Here is a 24,016-nt window from a genome sequence, read left to right on the forward strand (position 1 = left end):
TTCATTGTCCCTTATCCTACAAGAAGACTTGAAAAATTAAGTTAAACATTATCATGGCAGGCCAAGTAGCTGTTATTAAATGCTTCACTGCAGTTGAAAGTTTCACAGTACATGACACTATTTTTCAACTTGGTCACCAAGTATCTGTAAACAATGATCAGAATGTTCTAACTATAATTCTGTTCCTCAACAATAGAAATCTGCTCCTTGGGCACAGAGCGATTCATAAACGGATTTGGAAATCGCTTGATGCAAGATCTGAACCGCATGGCACATCAGCGTTACCCATTCCTGTGCGGCCTGGGTCTAATTGTTAGTTCCGTTTCACTACGTCATATACAGACTTGCATTTGATCCATACCCTGGCAAATTTTGGCACTGAATCTTGTACCCAGTTTAGACTATTGCCTACAAGAATCATACTGTCCCTTTTACTCGAGCTTTGATGTATGTTTCTAGTTGATTTCATGTGCACACTGTGATGTACCTGTTACTCATCCCACAGTAGAGCTGTGTCTGAAGGACACCTCTCCTGGCAACACTCTGCTCTTTTTGCATGATGACATTAGCATGGGCTGACATGTGTAACTTACTTTTTTACATCCCTGTGTAATATAATTCCCATAGCAGGACATTTTACTGTACTGCATCAACAGTCACCAGTGGTTTTACAGATGCTGTCATTGGAGTGTTATGACCAGCTAATCTGAGAAGTATTGTACTTCCTATTTTGAATAAGTATTATACTTTCTTTTTCTGTTCTTGTTCTAAGAAACTTCATTCATTGGCACTTAAAGATGAGCAACCCGTCACAGTCATCCACTTGTAAGGGCATTGGAGTGTATGCAGTTGCTGCCACCTTTCCCTGACTCTCTGGTCAAGTAATAACTTAATGATGAAGAGTGCCTTTTTTTGGGGGGGGGGCATAATTATTAGCTACTGCTGTTGATGTTAACTCACAAGTCTGGAAGGGTGCTAGTATCAAAATAGGGAGATCATCTGTTGCATAAAGGAATACATTATCTGTTATTTTGGCAAGTGCATTTTTCTGCACCACTGACTGTATTGTGCATAAACAAACAGAAGAGACTATCAAACCCGTGTCCCTTTCCTGTCAGACGAGCAAGGAAGTGTTCACAACTCTTATTTATTCAGCTATTTATATGCAATGGTGAAATGAAGCACTGCTAAGAACTTCGAATTAGCAGTTTCTTGCCTAATGCTCTACAAATCACTGTATTTATAATTTAGTAGTAAAGGTAATAGCTCACCAGATAGTAAAGGCACTGAGTTAACAGGCTCACAAACAAGACTGTAAACTTTACTAGCAGTAGGAGAGATTCTTTCTTCTTCAGCTAGAGTACTCGTGTGCATGTGTGTGCCCCCCCCCCCCCCTTTCCGCGCGTGCGCGCGCACACACACACACACACACACACACACACACACACACACACACACACACACACACACTCACACACTCTGTACAGCTTCATTGTGCAGGCTAAATACACAAGTGCCAAGACTGCATTTCGGCAGGCAGGCTGGGATGAGCGGTGGTGTCGGGTGGAGTGAGTGAGCAGAGACGAGAGGTGGGGAGTAGGAGAGATGGTGGGGAAGGATTGCGGAAAGCTCTGGGGGAGTCGGCTGTTGTATTAGATAGAAACGTGGAATGGAGAGGAATGCAAACTCACAGGCAGCCAGAAGCAGTGAATAGTATAGGTTGTTGTTGTTGTTGTTGTTGTTGTGGTCTTCAGTCCCGAGACTGGTTTGATGCAGCTCTCCATGCTACTCTATCCTGTGCAAGCTTCTTCATCTCCCAGTACCTATTGCAACCTACATCCTTCTGAATCTGCTTAGTGTATCATCTCTTGGTCTCCCTCTACGATTTTTACCCTCCACGGTGTCCTCCAATGCTAAATTTGTGATCCCTTGATGCCTCAGGACATGTCCTACCAATTGATCCCTTCTTCTGGTCAAGTTGTGCCACAAACTTCTCTTCTTCCCAATCCTATTCAGTACCTCTTCATTAGTTGCGTGATCTACCCACCTAATCTTCACCATTCTTCTGTAGCACCACATTTCGAAAGCTTCTATTCTCTTCTTGTCCAAACTATTTATCGTCCATGTTTCACTTCCATACATGGCTGTACTCCATACAAATACATTCAGAAATGACTTCCTGACACTTAAATCTATACTCGATGTTAACAAATTTCTCTTCTTCAGAAATGCTTTCCTTGCCATTGCCAGTCTACATTTTATATCCTCTCTACTTCGACCATCATCAGTTATTTTGCTCCCCAAATAGCAAAACTCCTTTACTACTTTAAGTGTCTCATTTCCGAATCTAATTCCCTCAGTATCACCCGACTTAATTCGACTAAATTCCATTATCCTCGTTTTGCTTTTGTTGATGTTCATCTTATATCCTCCTTTCAAGACACTATCCATTCCATTCAACTGCTCTTCCAAGTCCTTTGCTGTCTCTGACAGAATTACAATGTCATCGGCGAACCTCAAAGTTTCTATTTCTTCTCCATGGATTTTAATACCTACCCCGAATTTTTCTTTTGTTTCCTTTACTGCATGCTCTATATAGAGATTGAATAACATCGGGGAGAGGCTACAACCCTGTCTCACTCCCTTCCCAACCACTGCTTCCCTTTCACGCCCCTTGACTCTTATAACTGCCATCTGGTTTCTGTACAAATTGTAAATAGCCTTTTGCTCCCTGTATTTTACCCCTGCCACCTTTAGAATTTGGAAGAGAGTATTCCTGTCAACATTGTCAAAAGCTTTCTCTAAGTCTACGATTGCTAGAAAGGTAGGTTTGCCTTTCCTTAGTCTTTCTTCTAAGATAAGTCGTAAGGTCAGTATTGCCTCACGTGTTCCAACATTTCTATGGATCCAAACTGATCTTCCCCGAGGTCGGCTTCTACTAGTTTTTCCATTCGTCTGTAAAGAATTCGTGTTAGTATTTTGCAGCTGTGGCTTATTAAACTGATTGTTCAGTAATTTTCACATCTGTCAACACCTGCTTTCTTTGGGATTGGAATTATTATATTCTTCTTGAAGTCTGCGGGTATTTCGCCTGTTTCATACATCTTGTTCACCAGATGGTAGAGTTTTGTCAGGACTGGCTCTCCCAAGGCCGTCAGTAGTTCCAATGGAATGTTGTCTACTCCGGGGGCATTGTTTCGGCTCAGGTCTTTCAGTGCTCTGTCAAACTCTTCACGCAGTATCGTATCTCCCATTTCATCTTCATCCACATCCACATCCTCTTCCGTTTCCATAATATTGTCCTCAAGTATATCGCCCTTGAATAGACCCTCTATATACTCCTTCCACCTTTCTGCTTTCCCTTCTTTGCTTAGAACTGGGTTTCCATCTGAGCTCTCTTATCTCCAAAGGTCTCTTTAATTTTCCTGTAGGCAGTATCTATCTTACCCCTTGTGAGATAAGCCTCTACATCCTTACATTTGTCCTCTGGCCATCCCTGCTTAGCCATTTTGCACTTCCTGTCGAGCTCATTTTTGAGACGTTTGTATTCCTTTTTGCCTGCTTCATTTACTCCATTTTTATATTTTCTCCTTTCATCAATTAAATTCAATATTTCTTCTGTTACCCAAGGATTTCTACTAGCCCTCGTCTTTTTACCTACTTGATTATCTGCTGCTGTCACTACTTCATCCCTCAAAGCTACCCATTCTTCTTCTACTGTATTTCTTTCCCCCATTCCTGTGAATTGTTCCCTTACGCTCTCCCTGAAACTCTGTACAAGCTCTGGATCTTTCAGTTTATCCAGGTCATATCTCCTTAAGTTCCCTCCTTTTTGCAGTTTCTTCAGTTTTAATCTACAGGTTGTAACCAATAGATTGTGGTCAGAGTCCACATCTGCCCCTGGAAATGTCTTACAATTTAAAACCTGGTTCCTAAATCTCTGTCTTACCATTATATAATCTATCTGATACCTTTTAGTATCTCCAGGGTTCTTCCATGTATACAACCTTCTTTCATGATTCTTAAACCAAGTATTAGCTATGATTAAGTTGTGCTCTGTGCAAAATTCTACCAGGCGGGTTCCTCTTTCATTTCTTAGCCCCAATCCATATTCACCTATTAAGTTTCCTTCTCTCCCTTTTCCTATTACCGAATTCCAGTCACCCATGACTATTAAATTTTCATCACCCTTTACTATCTGAATAATTTCTTTTATTTCATCATACATTTCTTCAATTTCTTCGTCATCTGCAGAGCTAGTATACAATAACATAAACAAATGAAAGGGTTTTAGGTAAAATTGTGTAAGTCACTTTTGCTCGTTTTGAGAAATTGAATGTTTTGCAAAACGAATAGAAAACTCAGGAAAGCCTAATAGAAGTATGTACAGTAATAATTGCAGTAATGTTAATATTATCACCGTAATTAGTATAAATTCCATGAATTTCACTTTGAATTCAGCAAAATTAAGTGTAGTGATACTAATATTACCTTCATAATGGTGTATAAATTACAGAACTTTGTTTGAATTGACTCAGAAATAAATGCCACCTTTGTTTTCAGACGATTCTTTCAGAGAATGAAAAATGTATGGTGAACAGGAAGGATGTATGGTAATGAGTCTTAACATGTCTTTTTTTCTTCAAATTTTTGACTTGTCATGTTTCATTGTAGAGTGGTTCCTGTTTCATACTGTCGAGTTGAATTGGACATCCCTTCTGTCCTGTTTGTATGTCTAAGGTGAGAAACTCTACATCAACATTTGGAGTTGACTTGTAATGTATCTTCGTAAATTCAAATCTTCCATACTGCAACCAGTGAATTTGTAACCAAGATACTGGACACTTTAATTTGTTAGTTTTGCTGTTAAATACTGCCTTCTCCAAAGCTACCATCTATACAATTCTTGCTTCATTTTTACTACCATTAATGGCTTTTTTCTTAATCTTGATCTACATCTACATCCATACTCCGCAAGCCACCTGACGGTGTGCGGCGGAGGGTACCTTGAGTACCTCTGTCGGTTCTCCCTTCTGTTCTAGTCTCGTATTGTTCGTGAAAAGGATTGTCGGTATGCCTCTGTGTGGGCTCCTATCTCTCTGATTTTGTCCTACTCCGAATTTTTCTTTTGCTGCTCATTATACAGATTGAATAACATTGTGGATAAGCTACAACCCTGTCTCATACATCTTGCTGACCAGATGGTAGAGTTTTGTCAGGACTGGCTCTCCCAAGGCCGTCAGTAGTTCCAATGGAATGTTGTCTACTCCGGGGGCATTGTTTCGGCTCAGGTCTTTCAGTGCTCTGTCAAACTCTTCACGCAGTATCGTATCTCCCATTTCATCTTCATCCACATCCACATCCTCTTCCGTTTCCATAATATTGTCCTCAAGTATATCGCCCTTGAATAGACCCTCTATATACTCCTTCCACCTTTCTGCTTTCCCTTCTTTGTTTAGTACTGGATTTCCATCTTAGCTTTTGATATTCATACAAGTGGTTCTCTTTTCTCCAAAGGTCTCTTTAATATTCCTGTAGGCAATATGTATCTTACCCCTCGTGAGATAAGCCTCTACATCCTTACATTTGTCCTCTAGTCATGCCTGCTTAGCCATTTTGCACTTCCTGTCGATTTCATTTTTGAGATGTTCGTATTCATTTTTGACTGCTTCACTTACTGCATTTTTGTACTTTCTCTTTTCATCAATTAAATTCAGTATCTCTTCTGTTACCCAAGGATTTCTACTAGTCCTTTGCTTTTTACCTACTTGATCCTCTGCTGCCTTCACTACTTCATCCCTCAGAGCAACCCATTCTTCTTCTACTGTATTTCTTTCCCCCATTCCTATCAATTGTTCCCTTATGCTCTCCCTAAAACTCTGTACAACCTCTGGTTCTTCCAGTTCATCCAGGTCCCATCTCCTTAGATTCCCATCTTTTTGCAGTTTCTTCAGTTTTAATCTACAGTTCATAACCAATAGATTGTGGTCAGAGTGAACATCTGCCCCCTGGAAATGTCTTACAATTTAAAACCTGGTTCCTAAATTTCTGTCATACCATTATATAATCTATCTGAAACCTTCCAGTGTGTCCAGGGTTCTTCCATGTGTACAACCTTCTTTCATGATTCTGAAACCAAGTATTAGCTATGATTAAGTTATGCTCTGTGCAAAATTCTACCAGGTGGCTTCCACTTGCATTTCTCAGCCCCATCCCGTATTCACCTACTAGGTTTCCTTCTCTTCCTTTTCCTACTGTCGAATTCTGGTCACCCATGACTATTAAATTTTCGTCTCCCTTCACTATCTGAATAATTTCTTTTATCTCGACATACATTTCATCAATTTCTTCATCTGCAGAGCTAGTTGGCATATAAACTTGTACTACTGTAATAGATGTGGGTTTCGTGTCTGTCTTGGCCACAATAATGCATTCACTATGCTGCTGGTAGTAGCTTACCCGCATTCCTATTTTCCTATTCATTATTAAACCTACTCTTGCATTACACCTATTTGAATTTGTGTTTGTAACACTGTATTCACCTGACCAGATGTCTTGTTCCTCCTGCCACCGAACTTCACTAATTCCCCCTATATCTAACTTTAACCTATCCATTTCCCTTTTAAATTTGCTAACCTACCTGCCTGATTAAGGGATCTGACATTCCACTCTCCGATCCGTAGAACGACAGTTTTCTTTCTCCTGATAACGACGCCCTCCTGAGTAGGCCCTGCCCGGAGATCCTAATGGTGGACTATTTTACCTCCAGAATATTTTACCCAAGAGGATGCCATCATCATTTAATCATACAGTAAAGCTGCATGTTGTTCTCAATGGAGAGACATCTACAGATGTTAAAGTAATCTCTGGCATGCCACCGAGGAGTGTTATGGGACCATTGCTTTTCACAATATGTGTAAATGATGTAGTAGATAGTGTCGGACGTTCCAGGCGGCTTTTCGCGGATGATGCTGTAGTATACAGAGAAGTTGCAGCATTAGAAAATTGTAGTGAAATGCAGGAAGATCTGCAGCGTATAGGCACTTGGTGCAGGGAGTGGCAACTGACCCTTAACATACACAAATGTAATGTATTGCGAATACATAGAAAGAAGGTCCTTTATTGTATGATTATATAATAGCGGAACAAACACTGGTAGCACTTACGTCTGTAAAATATCTGGGAGAATGCGTGCGGAACGATTTGAAGTGAAATGATAATATAAAATTAATTGTTGGTAAGGCGGGTACCTGGTTGAGATTCAATGGGAGAGTCCTTAGAAAATGTAGTCCATCAACATAGGAGATGGCTTACAAAACACTCGTTCAACCTATACTTGAGTATTGATCATCAGTGTGGGATCTGTACCAGGTCTGGTTGACGGAGAAGATAGAGAATATCCAAAGAAGAGCGTCACGTTATGTCACAGGGTTATTTGGTAAGTGTGATAGCGTTACAGAGATGTTTAGCATACTCAAGTGGCAGACTCTGCAAGAGAGGCGCTCACTTTGCAGTGTAGCTTGCTGTCCAGGTTTCAAGAGGGTGCGTTTCTGGATTTTGCTTCCCCCTTCTTATACCTCCTGTGGATATCACAAATGTGAAATTAGAGGGATTCGAGCGCGCACGGAGGCTTTCTGGCAGTCGTTCTTCGCGCGAACAATACGCAACTGGAACAGGAAAGGGAGGTGATGACAGTGGCACGTAAAGTGCCCTCTGCCGCACACCGTTGGGTGGCTTGTGGAGTATAAATGTAAATGTAGAAGCAGAAAAAGTACGGCTGTAGTTTCCCCTTGCTTTCAGCCTTTCGCAGTACAAGCACAGCAAAGCCGTTTTGGTTAGGCATGCAAGTCTCCCCACCAACGGCAAGGTCCATGGCTCATGGGGGTAGATTCTGATAATTCCTTATACACTTCCATCGAATTTCATGCAGATTTGGCTCTCCTTAAATGTAATGTGCTAGGTTCTGATAATTCCTTATACACTTCCATTGAATTTCATGCAGATTTGGCTCTCCTTAAATGCAATTAATGTTACACTTTTAATTTTCTCTTCCTCCCATCTTTAGCAACTGATACCTGTATGTGGTATTTATCATATGTTGGGTATGTATCTCTTCTTGCTGGATGAAAACTTAATACTGAAATTGTGATTGAAAATGTATATATACAGAGCCTCTGACAATGGTTTTATGTTCTCTTCAACATACTTTCCTTTATATAAACTGTAAACAAGTTTGATGTTCAATTCAGGACTCAAGTAATATCTGATAGGGTTGTCCGATCGAGAATAATATCACTGATGACATGAAAAAAGTTAGTTGTGGCTTTGAATATGAGTAACTGTACTTTCTGGAGCTATATTGCAAAGGTTTATGATGATTCGTTAAATCACTATCAGTTTTTTCTCTTTTCTTTACTTTTTTTTTGTATATCGAGTCATCCTGCCATTGGAAATCTGAAAACTTTTTTCAGAAAATACTTTTTACAACTTTAACTGAACAATTCTAAACATGTAAATAGTACTTGTTCAAGACTTGAGATGCTGTTTGTGGTCTGCTTGTTGCAGGAGATTCTGATTTGGTTAGTCCACATATGAAGGCATTTTGAGAGTTGAAAGATATCATTTTCAAAAACTTACCAAAAATTCCTTACTTTTCTTCTTTTGTTATTTTTGAAGCATCAGTGACAAGACCAAGTCTACCTTCAAAAGTCTGTCAGTTCAGTTTCGTCAGAGTCTCTGACACTCTCCCACAGGTAAAACAAACCTATCACCATTCATGCTGACTTTCTCTGTATATGTTGAATATCCTCTGTTAGTTCTATTTGGTATGTGTCCCACACACTTGAGCATTATTCCAGTATAAGTCACATGGATGATTTGTAAGCAATCGTTTTTGCAGACTTACTACATTTTCCAGTATTCTACCAATAAGCTAAATTCTACTGCCTGCTATACCCACGTCTGAGCCTATGTGATCATTCCATTTCACATTTCTACAAAATTTTACATCCAGGTATTTGTAGGGAGTTGGCCGATTCGAACTATGACTCATCGATACTATTTTGATAATAATCATAGCATACTACATTTTTTGTTTCGTCAAATGCACAGTTTTACGTTTCTGAACAACTAAAGCAAGTTGCCAGTCTTTGCACCTCTTCAAAGTCTTCTCAATATCTGACAGAATATTAATGCAGATTCTTTCAGGCATATTTCCTTGTAGATAACTGTGTCATCTTCAAAAAGTCTGAGTTTACTATTAATGTTGTCTGCACAGTCATTAATATACAACATGAACAGCAATGGTCCTAACACTCTTCTCTGGGGCACACCCGAAGTTACTTCTACATCTGATGATGAATCTCCATCTGAGATAACATGCTGTGTCCTCTGTACAAAAAATTTCTCAATCCAGTCACAAATTTCAATTGATACCCCATATGATAGTACATTTGAAAATAAATGTAGGTGTGATACTGAATCTAATGCTTTTCAGAAATCAAGAAATGCTATCTGACTGCTTGACCCAAAGCTTTCAGTATGTCCTGTGAGCAAAGTGCAAGTCAGGTTTCACATTATCCATGTTTTGGAATCCATGCTAGTGTGCATGGAGAAGGTAATTCTGTTAGAGGTAAATTCATTAGGTTTGAGCTCACATTATGGTGTAAGATTCTACAACAAATTGACATAAAGGATATTCCAGAGTAGGTTTGTGGATCACTTCTATTACTATTCTTGTAAATGGATGTGACCTACACTTCCTTCCAACTTTTGGCCATGGTTTTTTGTTTAATGGATCTATGGTAGATTATAGTTAGAAGAGGGACTAAATCAGCTGCAAATTTAATCTGGAATCTGATAGATATTCTATTGATCCCTGGAGCTTCGTTCCATTTTAATGATTTCAGCTGTTTGTCAACACTACTGATCCTAACATGTATTTCACTCATCTTTTCAGTGGGTTTTTCCTTGTGAAGAAACATTGGAAAATGGAGTTAAGCAATTAAGCTTATGCTTCGCTGTCCTTCAGTCCCGGTCTCATTTGTGAGTGTCTGGGCACTAACTTAGATGCCATTAACAGCCTTTACAGATGACCAGAATTTCTTCAGTTTTTTGTAAAAGATCATTTTACTGCTACATTAGTTATTGAAGACTTCATGCATTCTCTCTTGACAGCCCAATGCTTTTACACCCATTCTGCAGTACTCTTCGTTTGACAGTGTACCATGGAGGGTCCTTTCCATCATGACCTGTTCTGCTGGTTACATATCTGTCCAGTGCACAATTTAAAAATCTTGAGCTGTAGTTCCTTGCTTTTTATAAAGTTCACTGAACAGAAATAACTTTCTACTTGTTTTAGTAGGCCTTTGTACTTTGTTAATGATTGTTGCCACAGCCATGTCATTGTCACTGATATCAGTTTTGATGTGGATATCCTGAAAGAGGTCAGGTGTATTTGTTGACATTAATCTAGTATTTCCATCATTCGTAGGGTTACAAAGTATCTGTCCTAGGTAGTTTTCAGGAAAGGCATTTAGTAACATTCACAAGATGTCTTATAATCATCACCACAAAAAACTGTAGTTTTCCCAGTTGATTGTTGGATGATAAGATTCCACTGATGATTTCAGTATGATTGGGGAACTGAGGATTTCTCTAAAGTCTGCTGGGTAATAGGAGGATTCAGTTACAGTTTTCTGCCCACCCCTAATACTGAGTTGCCCAAACAATTTCACATGCACATTCAATTTCTATCTCAGTGTATTTGAGTCTCTTGTCTACTGAGAGAAATGCAACACCTCAATTTCCCATTAGCATAACCTTTCAACAAACACTCAAAAAGTTTACTACTACTATAGATTTCAGGTTTCAGCCAGCTTTCTGTGTCTAGTATTATGTGGGCTTCACTTCTTTTCAGAGTGCTTCAAACCCGGCACTTTGTTGTGAACGCTTTGGCAGTTAACCATTAGGATTTTGATACTCTTATGTACAGGGGGTGTTCTTTTTTATCTTAACACTTATAATTTTGGGTCTCCTACAACTGTTACCTGGACTGGATGTAGAGTCATCTACCCAAAAATTCCTTGTGTGCACCTCACAAGCAGTCAAGTTGTAGTCTATCTTGTTAAAGAACCCTCAAAGTCTCTGGTTCAGTTCTTCCTCTCGACTCAGAACCAAGAGGCACATGATCAGTTCTTGGGACAATGCTACAAATTGTGAGCATTGTTGAGACTGTATGCAAGGCTGGTCTTCTCAACCTTCTGTGCCAGTCGCTGAAATGACCCAAGTGTGACCTCGGAGCCCAGCCGACTGGCATCATGTGCTCCAACGTGCACCACAATCTGCAGACAGTTGCACCCTGTTCCCTCCCTCAGTGGGTCCCAGAATAGCCTGTTTAACATGTTGAATGAGACCCCCAAGCATACACACAGTACATCTGGTGTGCCTTCCTGTCCCCTGTTGCCATTTCCCTGGTGAATACAATTATTCACCATACATTTGAACAGCCCAATAATGGCTAGATCCCTATCCATTTGTGTTTTTCTTTTCTTGACACAGGACAAAGCAAGTTTCCCCAAACAGGTGAAGTGAGTCCAACTGGCTCAGATTAAGTGAAAAACACGGCCTCCAACTTGTTGGTTAGGGGAATCGGTATAACACCTTGAGTCTTCCCTTGTCCCAGTCTATGATGTAAAGGACACCTAGATCTATCTTTGACACACAGTACCAGTCAAGTAGTTGAGTACTGACAAATTCCCAACTTCCTGCAGATGAGACAGGATCCACTGGAAGAGAATAGTACTTGAGATACCTTTGGTACCACAAGTACACGACTCTCGAGAGCTCTTCCAATATAACGACTCACAGCAGCTGCTGATCATTTGACAGCAATCAGGACAATTTACAGCTACTTACAATCTTCAACTAACTCTTCTGGTATTTGAGAACAGTATTCACAGTGAGGCTGCATTGTGACTGGTGCAGTCTTTTAAGGGCAGTGAACAAATAACTTTAAACTAAACCTGCTGACCATCTTTTTATCAGATGAGCTGTAATTTGCCATAAGAATTGAAGCAAATACACAAAAAGCGATTTATATTAAGGCAACAGAAAAACATATGGTAAAAATTAATAGTTTCATAAAACTTTTTGATGTCAGTTACAGTCACTGACAAATTCAAAAATAGAATTAATTTACAATAAATTTAGATAATATATAGCCTACTCCCCTTGTAAAGGAAAACTAAATGTAACATAATATGTTCATTTAAATATCTGCAGTTTACTAAATCACAAATTTAATATACACTGAAATTTTGGGTGATCTATTCTTTGGGAGTAACCATGAGTCACAAATGCTGCTTTACTAAAAGTACATTTTCCACAACTCTCGTTTATAAAAATTTTCAAAAAATGGTTTTGTAAGTGTCCGAAAATTCTCAAAAATAACCCATTTCTCACCTAAATTCTACAGTGAAATTATAAAATGATTATTTTGAATGAAGATAGGCTTACTGTTCTCAAAAAATTTAAAATAGCACAAATTAGTTTAAGCCAGAAGTTGATAATAACAGTAAAAGTTTATCATGCTACTTGCAGACATTCGAAATTCCACAATGTATTACAATACAAACAAGTATTGATACAATCAGTAAAAGATTATGCAGAAACGATAACGATAAAATACCTTTTACTGTAGAATTTCAGATCAGCACACGAATCTGGCACACATGGTCTCTCACAATAGAAAATTCTAAAGCTGAAATAGCACAGATTTTTTACATAGTTGATTTTGTGACACTTCTACACTGGCATGCTGAAGTTGAACACCTAAGTGTCAGTTTCTCAGTCAAAATCACCAAAATGTGCAGCACTAACAAAGCACGTCATCTGCTTAGAGCAACTGACAGTGCTAGGACATTAAGAACGTTTTGCCGATTGTTCAAATCTTCAATGACAAAAATTAGCTCTTGGATTATGGAGTCTTTCTTGAACCACTGTGTGAATGTCCTCTTCATAAGAAAATATGCAAATCAGTTCATCTATTGCCTGTGTGTTACTGTCTGTAGTTGGTGTTGATGAACTTTCTTCCCACTCTGTGTCACACGTCTGTGTGGTCTTGATTAAAATTGGCACCATTTCACCTAAGCGGGATGCGACACTGCATTTGTTGCATATAATGCCAGAATCTCATGGTGAATCTTAGTGCATGACTACAGAGTCTTCTACAGCAAATGCCATGATGATTAAAATTCTTCTGGATGTTGTACCAGATCATGTTGTTGTTGTGGTCTTCAGTCGAGAGACTGGTTTGATGCAGCTCTCCATGCTACTCTATCCTGTGCAAGCTTCTTCAGCACCAGATCATAAGATAAAATATTTTGATTATTAACTTAACACAGGTTCACAGTGAAATTCTGGCATTATATAGAGCAAATGCAGTGTCATATCCAGCCTAAGTGAAATAGCGCCAATTTTGATCGAGATGCTGAGCCAGAAGGAAGGCCATCGACATGAGCTACAGACAATAATTCACAGGCAATTGGCGATCTAATTTGCAGATTTTATAACAGTGAAGACACTCACACAATGGTTCCTGAATGGCTACATGACCCAAAAATTGTGCCCAGAGGAAGCCTGTTGTAATACATCCAAAACATTGGTTTTAAGTTTATAATCAAAGTATTTCATACTATGGTGTGGTACAATCAGAAGAGTACATGTGCGCTTTAGACGTTTTGCCCACAACAACCGTACTGTCCTGCATACATCAACTTTTGAGTACATTTCCAGTCACCACATCATTTCACTCTCGCATTGTGATGAATTTTTCACCTGTACTGCAGCCAAACTGTCTCTATAGGGAACCCAGAACATGTACCATCTGCATGAAATTCAGAACATGTACTATCTTTGACAATGTGCCACTCTTGTTGGACAGTGGTCTTTGTGTGGGATGACATGTTTAATTTACTTTTTAAAGTCACCTTGTACTTCTCATTTGGGAGAAGATAAATCCACAGCACTGCCATGAGCATCCACGTCACCCTCCTTTGCCAATCCGTTCATGGGACATCTGGAGGAACTCTTCCTAGCCTTCCAAAACTCTTTGTCTGGTTCAGGTTCATTGATGACATATTCATGATCTGTTCTCAGAGCCAAGACACCCTTTCCTCATTTGTGCACAGCTTCAACAGCACTCCCATTCACCTCACCTGGCCCTCCTCAGTCCAACATGCCACCTTCCTGAATGTCAAGCTCCACCACTCTGATGGGTCCATCCATACTTCTCTGCATATCAAGCCCACTAACCATTAAACATGCCTGGATTTGGATAGCTTGTCATCCATTCCACACCAAAAAATCACACCCATATAAGTCTGGCCACCTGTTGGCACATTTGCAGTGACAAAAATCCTCTTTCCCGGTATGCTGATGGTCTCAACATTTCACTAAGGCCATTATCCCACAAACAGAGTATAAAATAACTTTCCCGTGCAATTTCCTCACATGTCCCCACTGTCGCCCTTCACATACAAGAACCAGCAGCAAAGGAGCACCCCATCATCAGTCAGTGTCATCCCTGTGAACTGCTTCCTTCACCAAGGCTCCGACTATTATTGTGCCTGGAAACAAGGGACATACTACCAACACATCCCCTATAAGCACCCAACCTACAAAATATCCTTGTCCATCCCTATCTCACACCCGCTCCCCGCCCCTTACCGTGGAAGACCAGGTGTGAGACCTTTCCGATTCACCCATCCAGCACATCCTGATCCAGTCCTGTTACAGGTTTACCTTGTCCTGTCAGAGGCAGGACCACCTGTGAAAGCAGTCACATCATGTACCAGCCTCTCTGCAATTTCTGCAAAGCATTGTATGTAAGCATGACTACCAACTGTCCACACAAATTAATGGCCACTGCCAAACTGTGGCCAGAGCTGGCTCAGTCATTCAGGGGCGGAGCACACTATTGAGCATAATTCAGTGGCTGCTTCACAACTGTTGTCATCTGGTTCTTTACCCCCACCACTTGCTTTTCTGGACCACCTTCCTATCATTGTAGCCCTTCCTTAATTTACGCAGTCCACCTGGCTTCAAGCTCCACTAACCTCCTGCACCCACACACTCTTCCCTGTAATTCCCTTTTGTCTACTGTGTCACTCCCTCCCAATCCACTTGCCCACAACATTGTCATCGTGTACTGCATGAACTCACTGTGTGTCGCTTTCTTATCCTTTGTACCACCCCTCACCCAAGTCTTATCTGCCAAACTTCAGTTCCAACATTGCATATTCAGTCACATCGAGGTGCGTGTGTGTGTGCGCGCGCGCTAGCACAACTGTACTCTACCTCAAGAAAGGATTTGTCAAAGAACTAGCAGAGTTTTCAGCCTTGCCTCTATTGTCTGGTTAATTGTTACCTGGATACCAAAATTACTTTTATTCTGCAGAGCTTTCCATAGCTTGTTTAAGTATGGTATATGCATTAAACACATTGATATCTGCTAGGTAATATTTGTAGCACCCAGAAACTGGTTAGTGTCATTAAAGTAATGTCTGTGCAGTTACCCCCATCAGCCATGGTCTTTATAGATTATGTATAATGTCAATAGTTGATAGTTTTATGGGCTTCATCATTTTAGTGAGAGATATAATAGCATGTAGACATGCGTAAAATTTGACCAGAAAATAATTAATTTTTGTCCATGTGAAGCTGAATTTTTTACACACAATCTCTTCTTTTTCAGCTCCTACCAGAGGCCGCGGTAGAGGTAGAGGTAGAGGAGGATTTCGTGGAAATCGTGGATGGCGACGTGGGTTCTAGGATCACAGTCTGTACAATGTGCTTTCTGTGTTAAATCGTCTCATGTTCTGCTTAATTGTGAAGAGATGGTAGCAACCAGGAAACTGTTTGGCTGAATAGACTGAAGACGTATGTTCTGGAACAGACTTAAGGAGAGGTTCCGATGTGCTGCAGTAAATCGTGGGACTTTTACTCTGTAGCTTTATTTTCAGCCGAAAAAAATTATCAGTTCAAAACTTTTGTTTGCATTCTAGAGATAACTGGTAAGTTATAAGAAAACCATTGACGATATTAACTCTTATGAAAGAGCAAGACAAACTGCAAGAAGCTGTAAAAGATCGTCTCAGGAAACTCGTGTGACATACGTCGGTGTCCTGGGATACAACAGAAATTTAAGTGCCACCGACTTCCAGCTTCAGTCATTTGGGAGAACTTATGTAAAACCAGCCCTTGTCCTTCGCCATTTAATCCAGAACTGACCTACATGAAGTGGCTTTGCAGTTTTGTTGCACAAAAATTCATTATTGTAGTCTTGTCGTTGTATGTAATCTTGTCCAAATAACAATTGTGAAATTTAGAGTAACTCAGATGCAAAGAGAAATCATATCAACACACAGTTGGCTTTTTGTTTCTGTTTAAGAAAAGTTATAGCCATATTAGTAGGTTGTATAACTACTCAGTTATGATCATTGTCTTTTTTTAAAAAATTGAAGATACTTGTGCTCCCAAAGATTAATACACTACATCTTATAAATTACTCTTTTTTTCTGTGCATTGTCTGTTGAGACAATAGTCAGTTATTGTTTTCTACATTGGCTCATCAAAAACAATCATGTAAGATGTGTGTTATCTCGGTCACCATCTTTGTATGTAGTAGCACTGTAACTTAAGTGAGGAAGGTTGCAGCTTTCCAATGAAATTGGTCATTGTATTACATCTAACATTGAGCTTCTAGCTCCTTATAATGATTTTTGTATATTCATTTGAAATCGTGTATTGGATCTATTTGTGTGCAGTACCAGTCAGATATGCATTTGGAGTTTTGAATGTGTCATTACTTGCTTTTTGTAGAATCATCATGAGTAGAAGTCTACACATTCATATTGTTAAGAGGAGTAAGCCTTTTTGATGTTACCACGTTGATTGAAAGAGCTGTAAGGAAATGTAAACTGTTAATACAAAGACTGCTCCGGTGCATTCTTGCATATTTTATGAATTGTGAACAAAAGAATGATGTAGCGGTGCCCTTGCAATGCACCTTATTTGTATAAAAACTGGAAGTTCTGTATGTTGTCATTGTGGTCACTTAGCCTATGTTGTATTGATAACAGTGGTAGTAGTAATGTTGATGACTGAATAATGCAGTGATTAACCGAGCTATATGTGAATGACCTTTGAATGTCTAAGCTCACAAAAAGCAACACATTGATTATTAATTGTTGCAGTTTTGGAACCAAAGTGTTGTTGCAGAATGTGTGCTTTGTTTCAGCTTAGGACCCATTAAATGAGGGGGATGATGTTGATGATGATGATGATGTGTGCGTGCATGCATGCATGCATGCACGTTTGCTTTGTCTGCTTAGCACCCATTAAATGGCGGTGATTGTGTGTGTGTGTGTGTGTGTGTGTGTGTGTGTGTGTGAGTGAGAGAGAGAAAGAGAGAGAGAGAGAGAGAGAGAGAGAGAGAGAGACTTTTCTGAAATTCGTGCAATTTTACGTATTTTAGAATATTACTCACATTACCATCAACATTATTTTTCAGTTCCTGCAAACTGACTTGTGCCCCAGCTGATGGGGTGTGCAGCATTGAGATACATCTGGTGAATAATAAAAAGTTCTGTTACAGGAAGGTGCAGACTGGCAATCTATTTCTGCAGGGTGGCAGTACAACTTATGGGCTAAAAAATTATTTATTTGTTCAACTAATCAGTCATTTCAGCAAACTGTGACAAGGTTATGTGTGTGTTTTAATGCCTTTGAATAGAGAAGGAAAATGATTATATTTTATAACATGATGAGTGGACTTCTAAACTCCATGTACACATGAACGATACGCACAACAGCCTGCAACCATGTACACATATCATATCTGTATTATGAGATTAATAGACAAAAATGAATTAAAAACCAAGAGTGACTACTGGAAATTACAAAATAAATACTATATGCAGTGGTTCGTATGCATTGCCGCCGCCCCCCCTCCCACTTTAGTATTTAGTTTATGAAACAGTTATACATTTTCCTTCTCATAACTTTCAAAGGAAATATATACGTCCCTTGATTAGCACAAGAAATACCAAGCTGGTATTTGCTGCATATATTCTCAATTCTGTTTTATATTGACAAGTTTATTTGATGTTACAGTGTTTTGGTGTTTATTTTACTCCTCTCCTAAGTGTGAGCAATCACTTAAATAGAAGCATTTTGTCATATGCAGTTTCTCGTTGTATCCATTCTCAGTTTCTAATTTTCACCCTTTGCATAGAAAGATGGGGAAGTGTACTAAATGAATGTTGCACATATGAGCAATTGCACCAAGAATGGACAAAGTTCAAATGTAAAAATGTATTCAGTAAATAGTAGGAAAAGAGAGAAACATAAATATGTGAGAATTAAATGCAGCAATCAAAACGAGCTGTTGGCAGAGTGTGTTGTTGTAGTGTCTTCCACTGGGTGTGGGTGGCTTGTTCTGTTCATTTGTCGTCTTGTACTTGTGTGGGAGCATTAATGAATTGTAATAATAGCAAGAGCTATTTATTCCAAAGGTCATGACTCCAGAAGCAAGTCTTCCTATCATACTGCATATGACTGAAGGATGTGGTCTCTGTGCTAGAAATAATTCTGTGCAGGGTTTCTCAGTTGAGGCACTAAAGTGATTACCCACCCCAAAACTTACATTGTTCTAAAGCAGTCAGTGATCGTTCTTTAGGCTACTGAAGGACCCAGATGTGCTATGCCCAAACGCAGTTGATGCTCTTTTCCTTCTTGTAGACATGAGTGTATGGGTTTCCATGTTCTACTGTAGCTAGAAACTTATGATCTGTGAAGAAACATTTTTGTAATTTGCATTGAAATTATGTTCTGCACTTGAGGGATTTCAAGTGTGCAAAAACCCAGAGTATAATTATTCAGCATATGATTCTTGGGTCTGTCACTGGAATATGTTTTGTGTACCTGTCAGTATTTTCTCAAGACAACTGCTTGACATAGTCTGTTGGTGGCAAATAGCAACACTTATCAGCTGTGACCAGCAGTTATTACCTGAACACGTCGGGTCAGTTGCGTTGAGGAAGTGTAGTCTGATGCATAAAATGTGATCCCGTAGTGCACCCAGGAGCCATATATAGAACATATCTCCCACGAAAGCTTGAAGAGTCAAATCCAAATTATTCTTGTCACGCTGTTTGACTAAATTCCTGTCTATAGAAACTGTCTAATGTGACACTCCTGACTGCAGAAATGTACAATCGTGGGGAGACTTCAGTTATCCGTGTTTTTCCTGTAAAGTAGTTATGCAAGCAAGAAAAAGTGCAGTATTGTTTCTTTCTGTAATAATCATTCTTCCTAAATTAAATTTCTACTCCTTTTTTTATTATAAAAAGTAAATTGCATCTTTTCCCCCTCTTTGAAGTTAGTATTTGTTGCAGTGGCTACACTAGGGTATGATATTTGTTGGATATTGCATATGAAGAATTTCTGTATCCTGACAAAAAAATCTTGTTTAATAATGTGGTTTTCGTGCTGTCAATTCTAATAATTTTATTATATTTGTTAGGATAGCCTGCAATGCACAATACTGCATGTTTTAATTGTGAGCTTTTATTCATTTCTCTATTAACATGAGGTGCAAAAGGTTACAAAATCTCCACAGAGGTCCTTGGAATATTTTTGAGGCATACCAAAAACAGAGTTGGGATACTAAAGCATTTAACATGAGAGAGTTTTGGAGTTCAAAAATTTTATTCTGTTTGCTCATGTATTAAACAAGTATCTAAAATATGGGATTGAGTTATAGGGGACTGAAAGGAATCTACATTTAGGGGGATATATTAACAATGTTACTCACTCCTAACGTTTGTTGGAGTATTGTGTGTTGCATATTTCTCTTTAAGTTATTATTAATTCACATCTTTTCATGCAGCTGGTCCAGAACATAACTACTTGTCTTTCTTTCAGCTGTTAACATGTTCTGTTTCTACCCAATGTACCTGGATTGTTACACACATCCACTATATTATTTAAATTTGTGTAGTTTTCCTTTCCAGATTTGCCAAAACTACTATGGATACTGCAGAGATACAAAAAGCTAGATGCGGGAGCAGCTTCAGTGGAAATAAGTGTTCTTGCATAGCACATAAAAATATTGTACATTACCAGTGAAATGAAATGCAATTAATATCTTTCTTTATTGATATAGCAAAACACTTGTTCCTATGGCATCCCCGTATATGTTACATGTTAAATTATGATTTTCTTTCTTAGCATTTCTGAGGACTGCCATATTGTTTATAAGGTGAGTCAACCCATACCTAACACATATTTTTTTTTTTTCATAGAAAAACAATGTTCATACAACCTAACTGTAACTCAAATGATTTATGTACACAATTGTGAATAAAAGTTTTATATTGATATGTTACATTTACTTGCATTGTATCCATCCTGTTCCACAAGAGTATTTTATCTTATCATAAACTGAACAATATAACTTAGTCTGAACATCCATTGATCTGAGCACTGAAATGACTTCACATAGAATCTACTATCTCACACATGAGTCTGTCAAGAGGATTGCATGATTCTTTGTCAGAATCTTCCTTGTTTGAAGTGTCCATATTCTCAAACAGCTCAGTGGGCACCAGCAACTTTGAGTCTGTTTCACTGTTATCAGGAAGCATTTGTAATGCCTGCTGTAGTATCTCCATCACCTGGAAGAGATTTGGAGATTAAGAAATAATCTTGTTTCCTAATACTCTCAAGTAAACTATATTAATGTATGCACACCTTCTCCAGATGTTTTTGAAATCGTTGAGCTGTTTCAATCCGTTGCCGACGCTGCAGTTCCATCATTACTCTAAGTGTCTCTCGTGCCTGATGAGGTCTGAATTCGTTTAGCAAGTGATGAATGTGAATGAAGAGTAGACTTAAATCTTCAACCTTCTCCGCTCTGCGAGGTGACTCTGGACACTGGACGAGCAAATCGAGAAGGTCCAGAAAATTGACAAGAAGTGAATGGTTCAACTTTCTCAGTTCTCGTCGGCGATCAAAGTGCTGCGGGTACAGGCGTTTGATACCCTGCGAAAAAAAAAAAAAAAAAAAAAAAAAAAAAAAATAATCTGAAACAAAACTTTTAACCAAGTCTATCAATAAGTCACTGGGCATAATATTATTTGCTGTGTGGCTGGAGTAGTGTTACAATGCCCAACAGCTGCTGGCCATGAATGGTGTAAACTGCTAATATGATAGGCAGCAATTTGAGGGAGAAATTACATTTGGACATGAAAGGAATTCATTAACGAGAAGTGAGACAGACAGGGTTGTAGGCTATACTCCATACAATTCAATCTGCACACTGACCTAACAGCAACAGCATCACAGGGAAAATCTGGCAAAGGAATTGTTGAGGTAAAAGAAATTACACTAAAGTTTGATTTTTTTTTCTTCTGTCTGAGACAGCTAACGACTTGAAAGATCAGCTGAACAGTGATTAGAAAAGACACATTGCAGGCACTGATTTACATCAATGGGGGCAGTCAAAAATTTGTGCCGGTTTGGGATTCGAACCCAAGTCACCTGCTCGCTAGGCAGATGGCCTGACCACTAAACCATTTGATCACAGTGGTCATTGCAGCTTGGGGGCTTTCAATTAATAAAATGAAATGAGTGGCCCTGAACTATCTACCCTCTGACTCAGTGTTGAAATATTAGAAGTTTTGGCTGGCTTCGTTGTCTAGGGACTGGGATATGTAGTTGCCGTATTACAAGGCAAATACTGCTGAATCTACAGTATACAATATGAATATGCACATGAATCGAATGGTTGAAGGTTCCTATCACTTGGTAACTGAGAATTTTGAATGTTATATAGAAATTCATAAATGAAAGATTGCAATTAAGTAAATTCTGGAGGTGCTATTTTAACGACTTTAAATGAAGGGTACGATAGCAGAAGTACTTTTAAGAATGCCCTTTATTACTGTAAAACACTTATTGGTGTCGATGGTCCAGCAATTAAATAAACAATAAGTTGAATAACAGGGAAACAATAGATTCCTACTTCACGCAATTAGTTATGAACAACAACATAGTTCGCGAGATATTCACTTCTAAACGCATACTACGTCTTCACTACAGAAACCACGGAGATCTCGCAAGTGCACAAGTTGGCACTCCAAAGTATTCCCATCTCTCGCGATCAGGCACAAACTGCTCCACTCTCCACATCTTTCCCAATCACGCCCTACTGTCCCCTCTCGAAACAATCGCTGTTATTGGCTAGAGCGTTCCTGCCCTGTCTCCAAGCCAACGCACGTTCACTAACATAATGAAACACATTCAAAATACTGGATTTACATTTAAATAAATATTCCTACGGCTGGACCATAAACACGCTTTAACACACATTACTAAATACGTAAAAAAATTAAATAATCACATATCAAAGGAATAGAAAAGAGGTAAGCCAGTAGCCTAATGTCTCTGTGCTTTCTAAAACACAGTAAATACTTGACTAATTTCCTCATGAATAGTATATATCAGATATAAATAAAGACACAGATGAATAAATATATTTATAAGCATGCTGCTACCGTTTTTTTCATGTAACTGTGGAGTACTAATGACCTCATGCAATCGATAGTAATCGGCCACTTTGACTTCCAACAACTCGTGTACTATTCAAGTTACATGCCTGTAATTTATACCAATTTAGGTTTACACTAATAGCACTCTAAAGACATGCCGATCAACAAAATCAGATGAACCGTTTTGATTTTGCAAATTCGATGCTGGGTGTTACTTGTATAGTTCATCGTCAGATATTAAACTTTAAACTAATAAAGATATTGAAAATCTGATTACACCATCAGAATAGTTGTGCAAATAATGGTAATGTACATGTTTCTTTTTGAGGTATCTGACTACTATTAATTTCAGCCACACTTGTCGGCTGGACCCCATGGTCCAGCCATTTTGCGGCATCACGCAGTTGCTAATGAGCCGCAGCTTGCCAAGTGGCCCGAGCAGTGGTCGCCAACTCTGAACTTAAAATATTGCCAGAGCGCCACAACTCGCCCGTTACCTCACAAACTGCTTGGGCTACCCTAGCATGCCTCCCATCAGACCCAAATTCTCAAGTTATCAACACATTATTGACATAGTGCAAGAAGAAAAACATCTTTCCCACTGCATAGCAGTCACACTGACTTGCTTTCTGCCACTAAACCACCTTCCTGTTTGTGGCAGGGTTCTGTTATCCCCATCATTTTAAATAAAGACTACAGCTTTTAGTGCACAATTTGTTTACAACATGATGTGAATGAAGATTATTAGATCTAAGGACGTTAGCTTTGAGGATGCGTCTTCTAGTAGTGCGAAACCGGTCGTTACTTTTAATAATAGTATTCTATAGCCAGTGCGGATTTCTTCTTTCAAAATGTGGAAGTTTGGCTGCAGTTGCCTGCAATTTAAAATAACATGCTCAATAAAAATTCAGACTGCCAAATAGTTTAAAATGAGTTTATGAAAAAGGATAATACTTTGTAAACTAATATAAATGTGTTAGGAAGTCGTTTCTGAAAGTATCTGAGGGTGTAGTCCGTTACAGAAGTGAAACACGGAAGTTAAGCAGTACAGACGAGCAAAGAATATGAGATTTTGAAATTTGGTGGCACAGAAGAATACAGAGTACACGGGTAAAACAGGTAATTAAGAAGTACTGAATGGAGTACAGGAGGAGAAAGGTCTGTGACACTATTTCACTAAAAGAAGTTAGGTTATAGAACATATCCTTAGGCATCAAAGACTAGACAGTGTGTCAAAGTAAAGGATGGGGTGGGCGGGGGGATTGGAGCTTCAGAGGGTAACGAAGGTAGCACCGGATGAAGGTTGCAGTAGTTACGCAGATATGAAAAGACTTCGGGTAGATAGCTTTTAGAGTCGGTGTGGGGTTTAAGTTTACCAGTGGTTCCCTAAAATAACAACACAA

General features: G+C 39.1%; 2 protein-coding genes across 2 annotated transcripts in view; one reads left to right on the forward strand and one right to left on the reverse strand.

The window, feature by feature from the left end:
• LOC126281659 (apoptosis inhibitor 5) overlaps positions 1–20,442 on the forward strand; it is an 81,064-nt gene extending 60,622 nt beyond the window's left edge. The window contains exon 10 of the mRNA XM_049980806.1: positions 15,755–20,442. Coding sequence (XP_049836763.1) covers positions 15,755–15,831 — 77 coding nt within the window. The 3' untranslated portion in view covers positions 15,832–20,442. The remainder of the gene's footprint in view (positions 1–15,754) is intronic.
• LOC126281660 (mediator of RNA polymerase II transcription subunit 7) overlaps positions 20,193–24,016 on the reverse strand; it is a 41,887-nt gene continuing 38,063 nt past the window's right edge. The window contains exons 3-4 of the mRNA XM_049980807.1: positions 20,815–21,105; positions 20,193–20,738 (exon numbers count right to left, since the gene is read on the reverse strand). Of these exons, the coding sequence (XP_049836764.1) occupies positions 20,559–20,738; positions 20,815–21,105 (471 nt within the window). The 3' untranslated portion in view covers positions 20,193–20,558. The remainder of the gene's footprint in view (positions 20,739–20,814; positions 21,106–24,016) is intronic.

This window comes from Schistocerca gregaria, chromosome 7 (assembly GCF_023897955.1).
Source record: "Schistocerca gregaria isolate iqSchGreg1 chromosome 7, iqSchGreg1.2, whole genome shotgun sequence".
Taxonomy (NCBI): domain Eukaryota; kingdom Metazoa; phylum Arthropoda; class Insecta; order Orthoptera; family Acrididae; genus Schistocerca; species Schistocerca gregaria.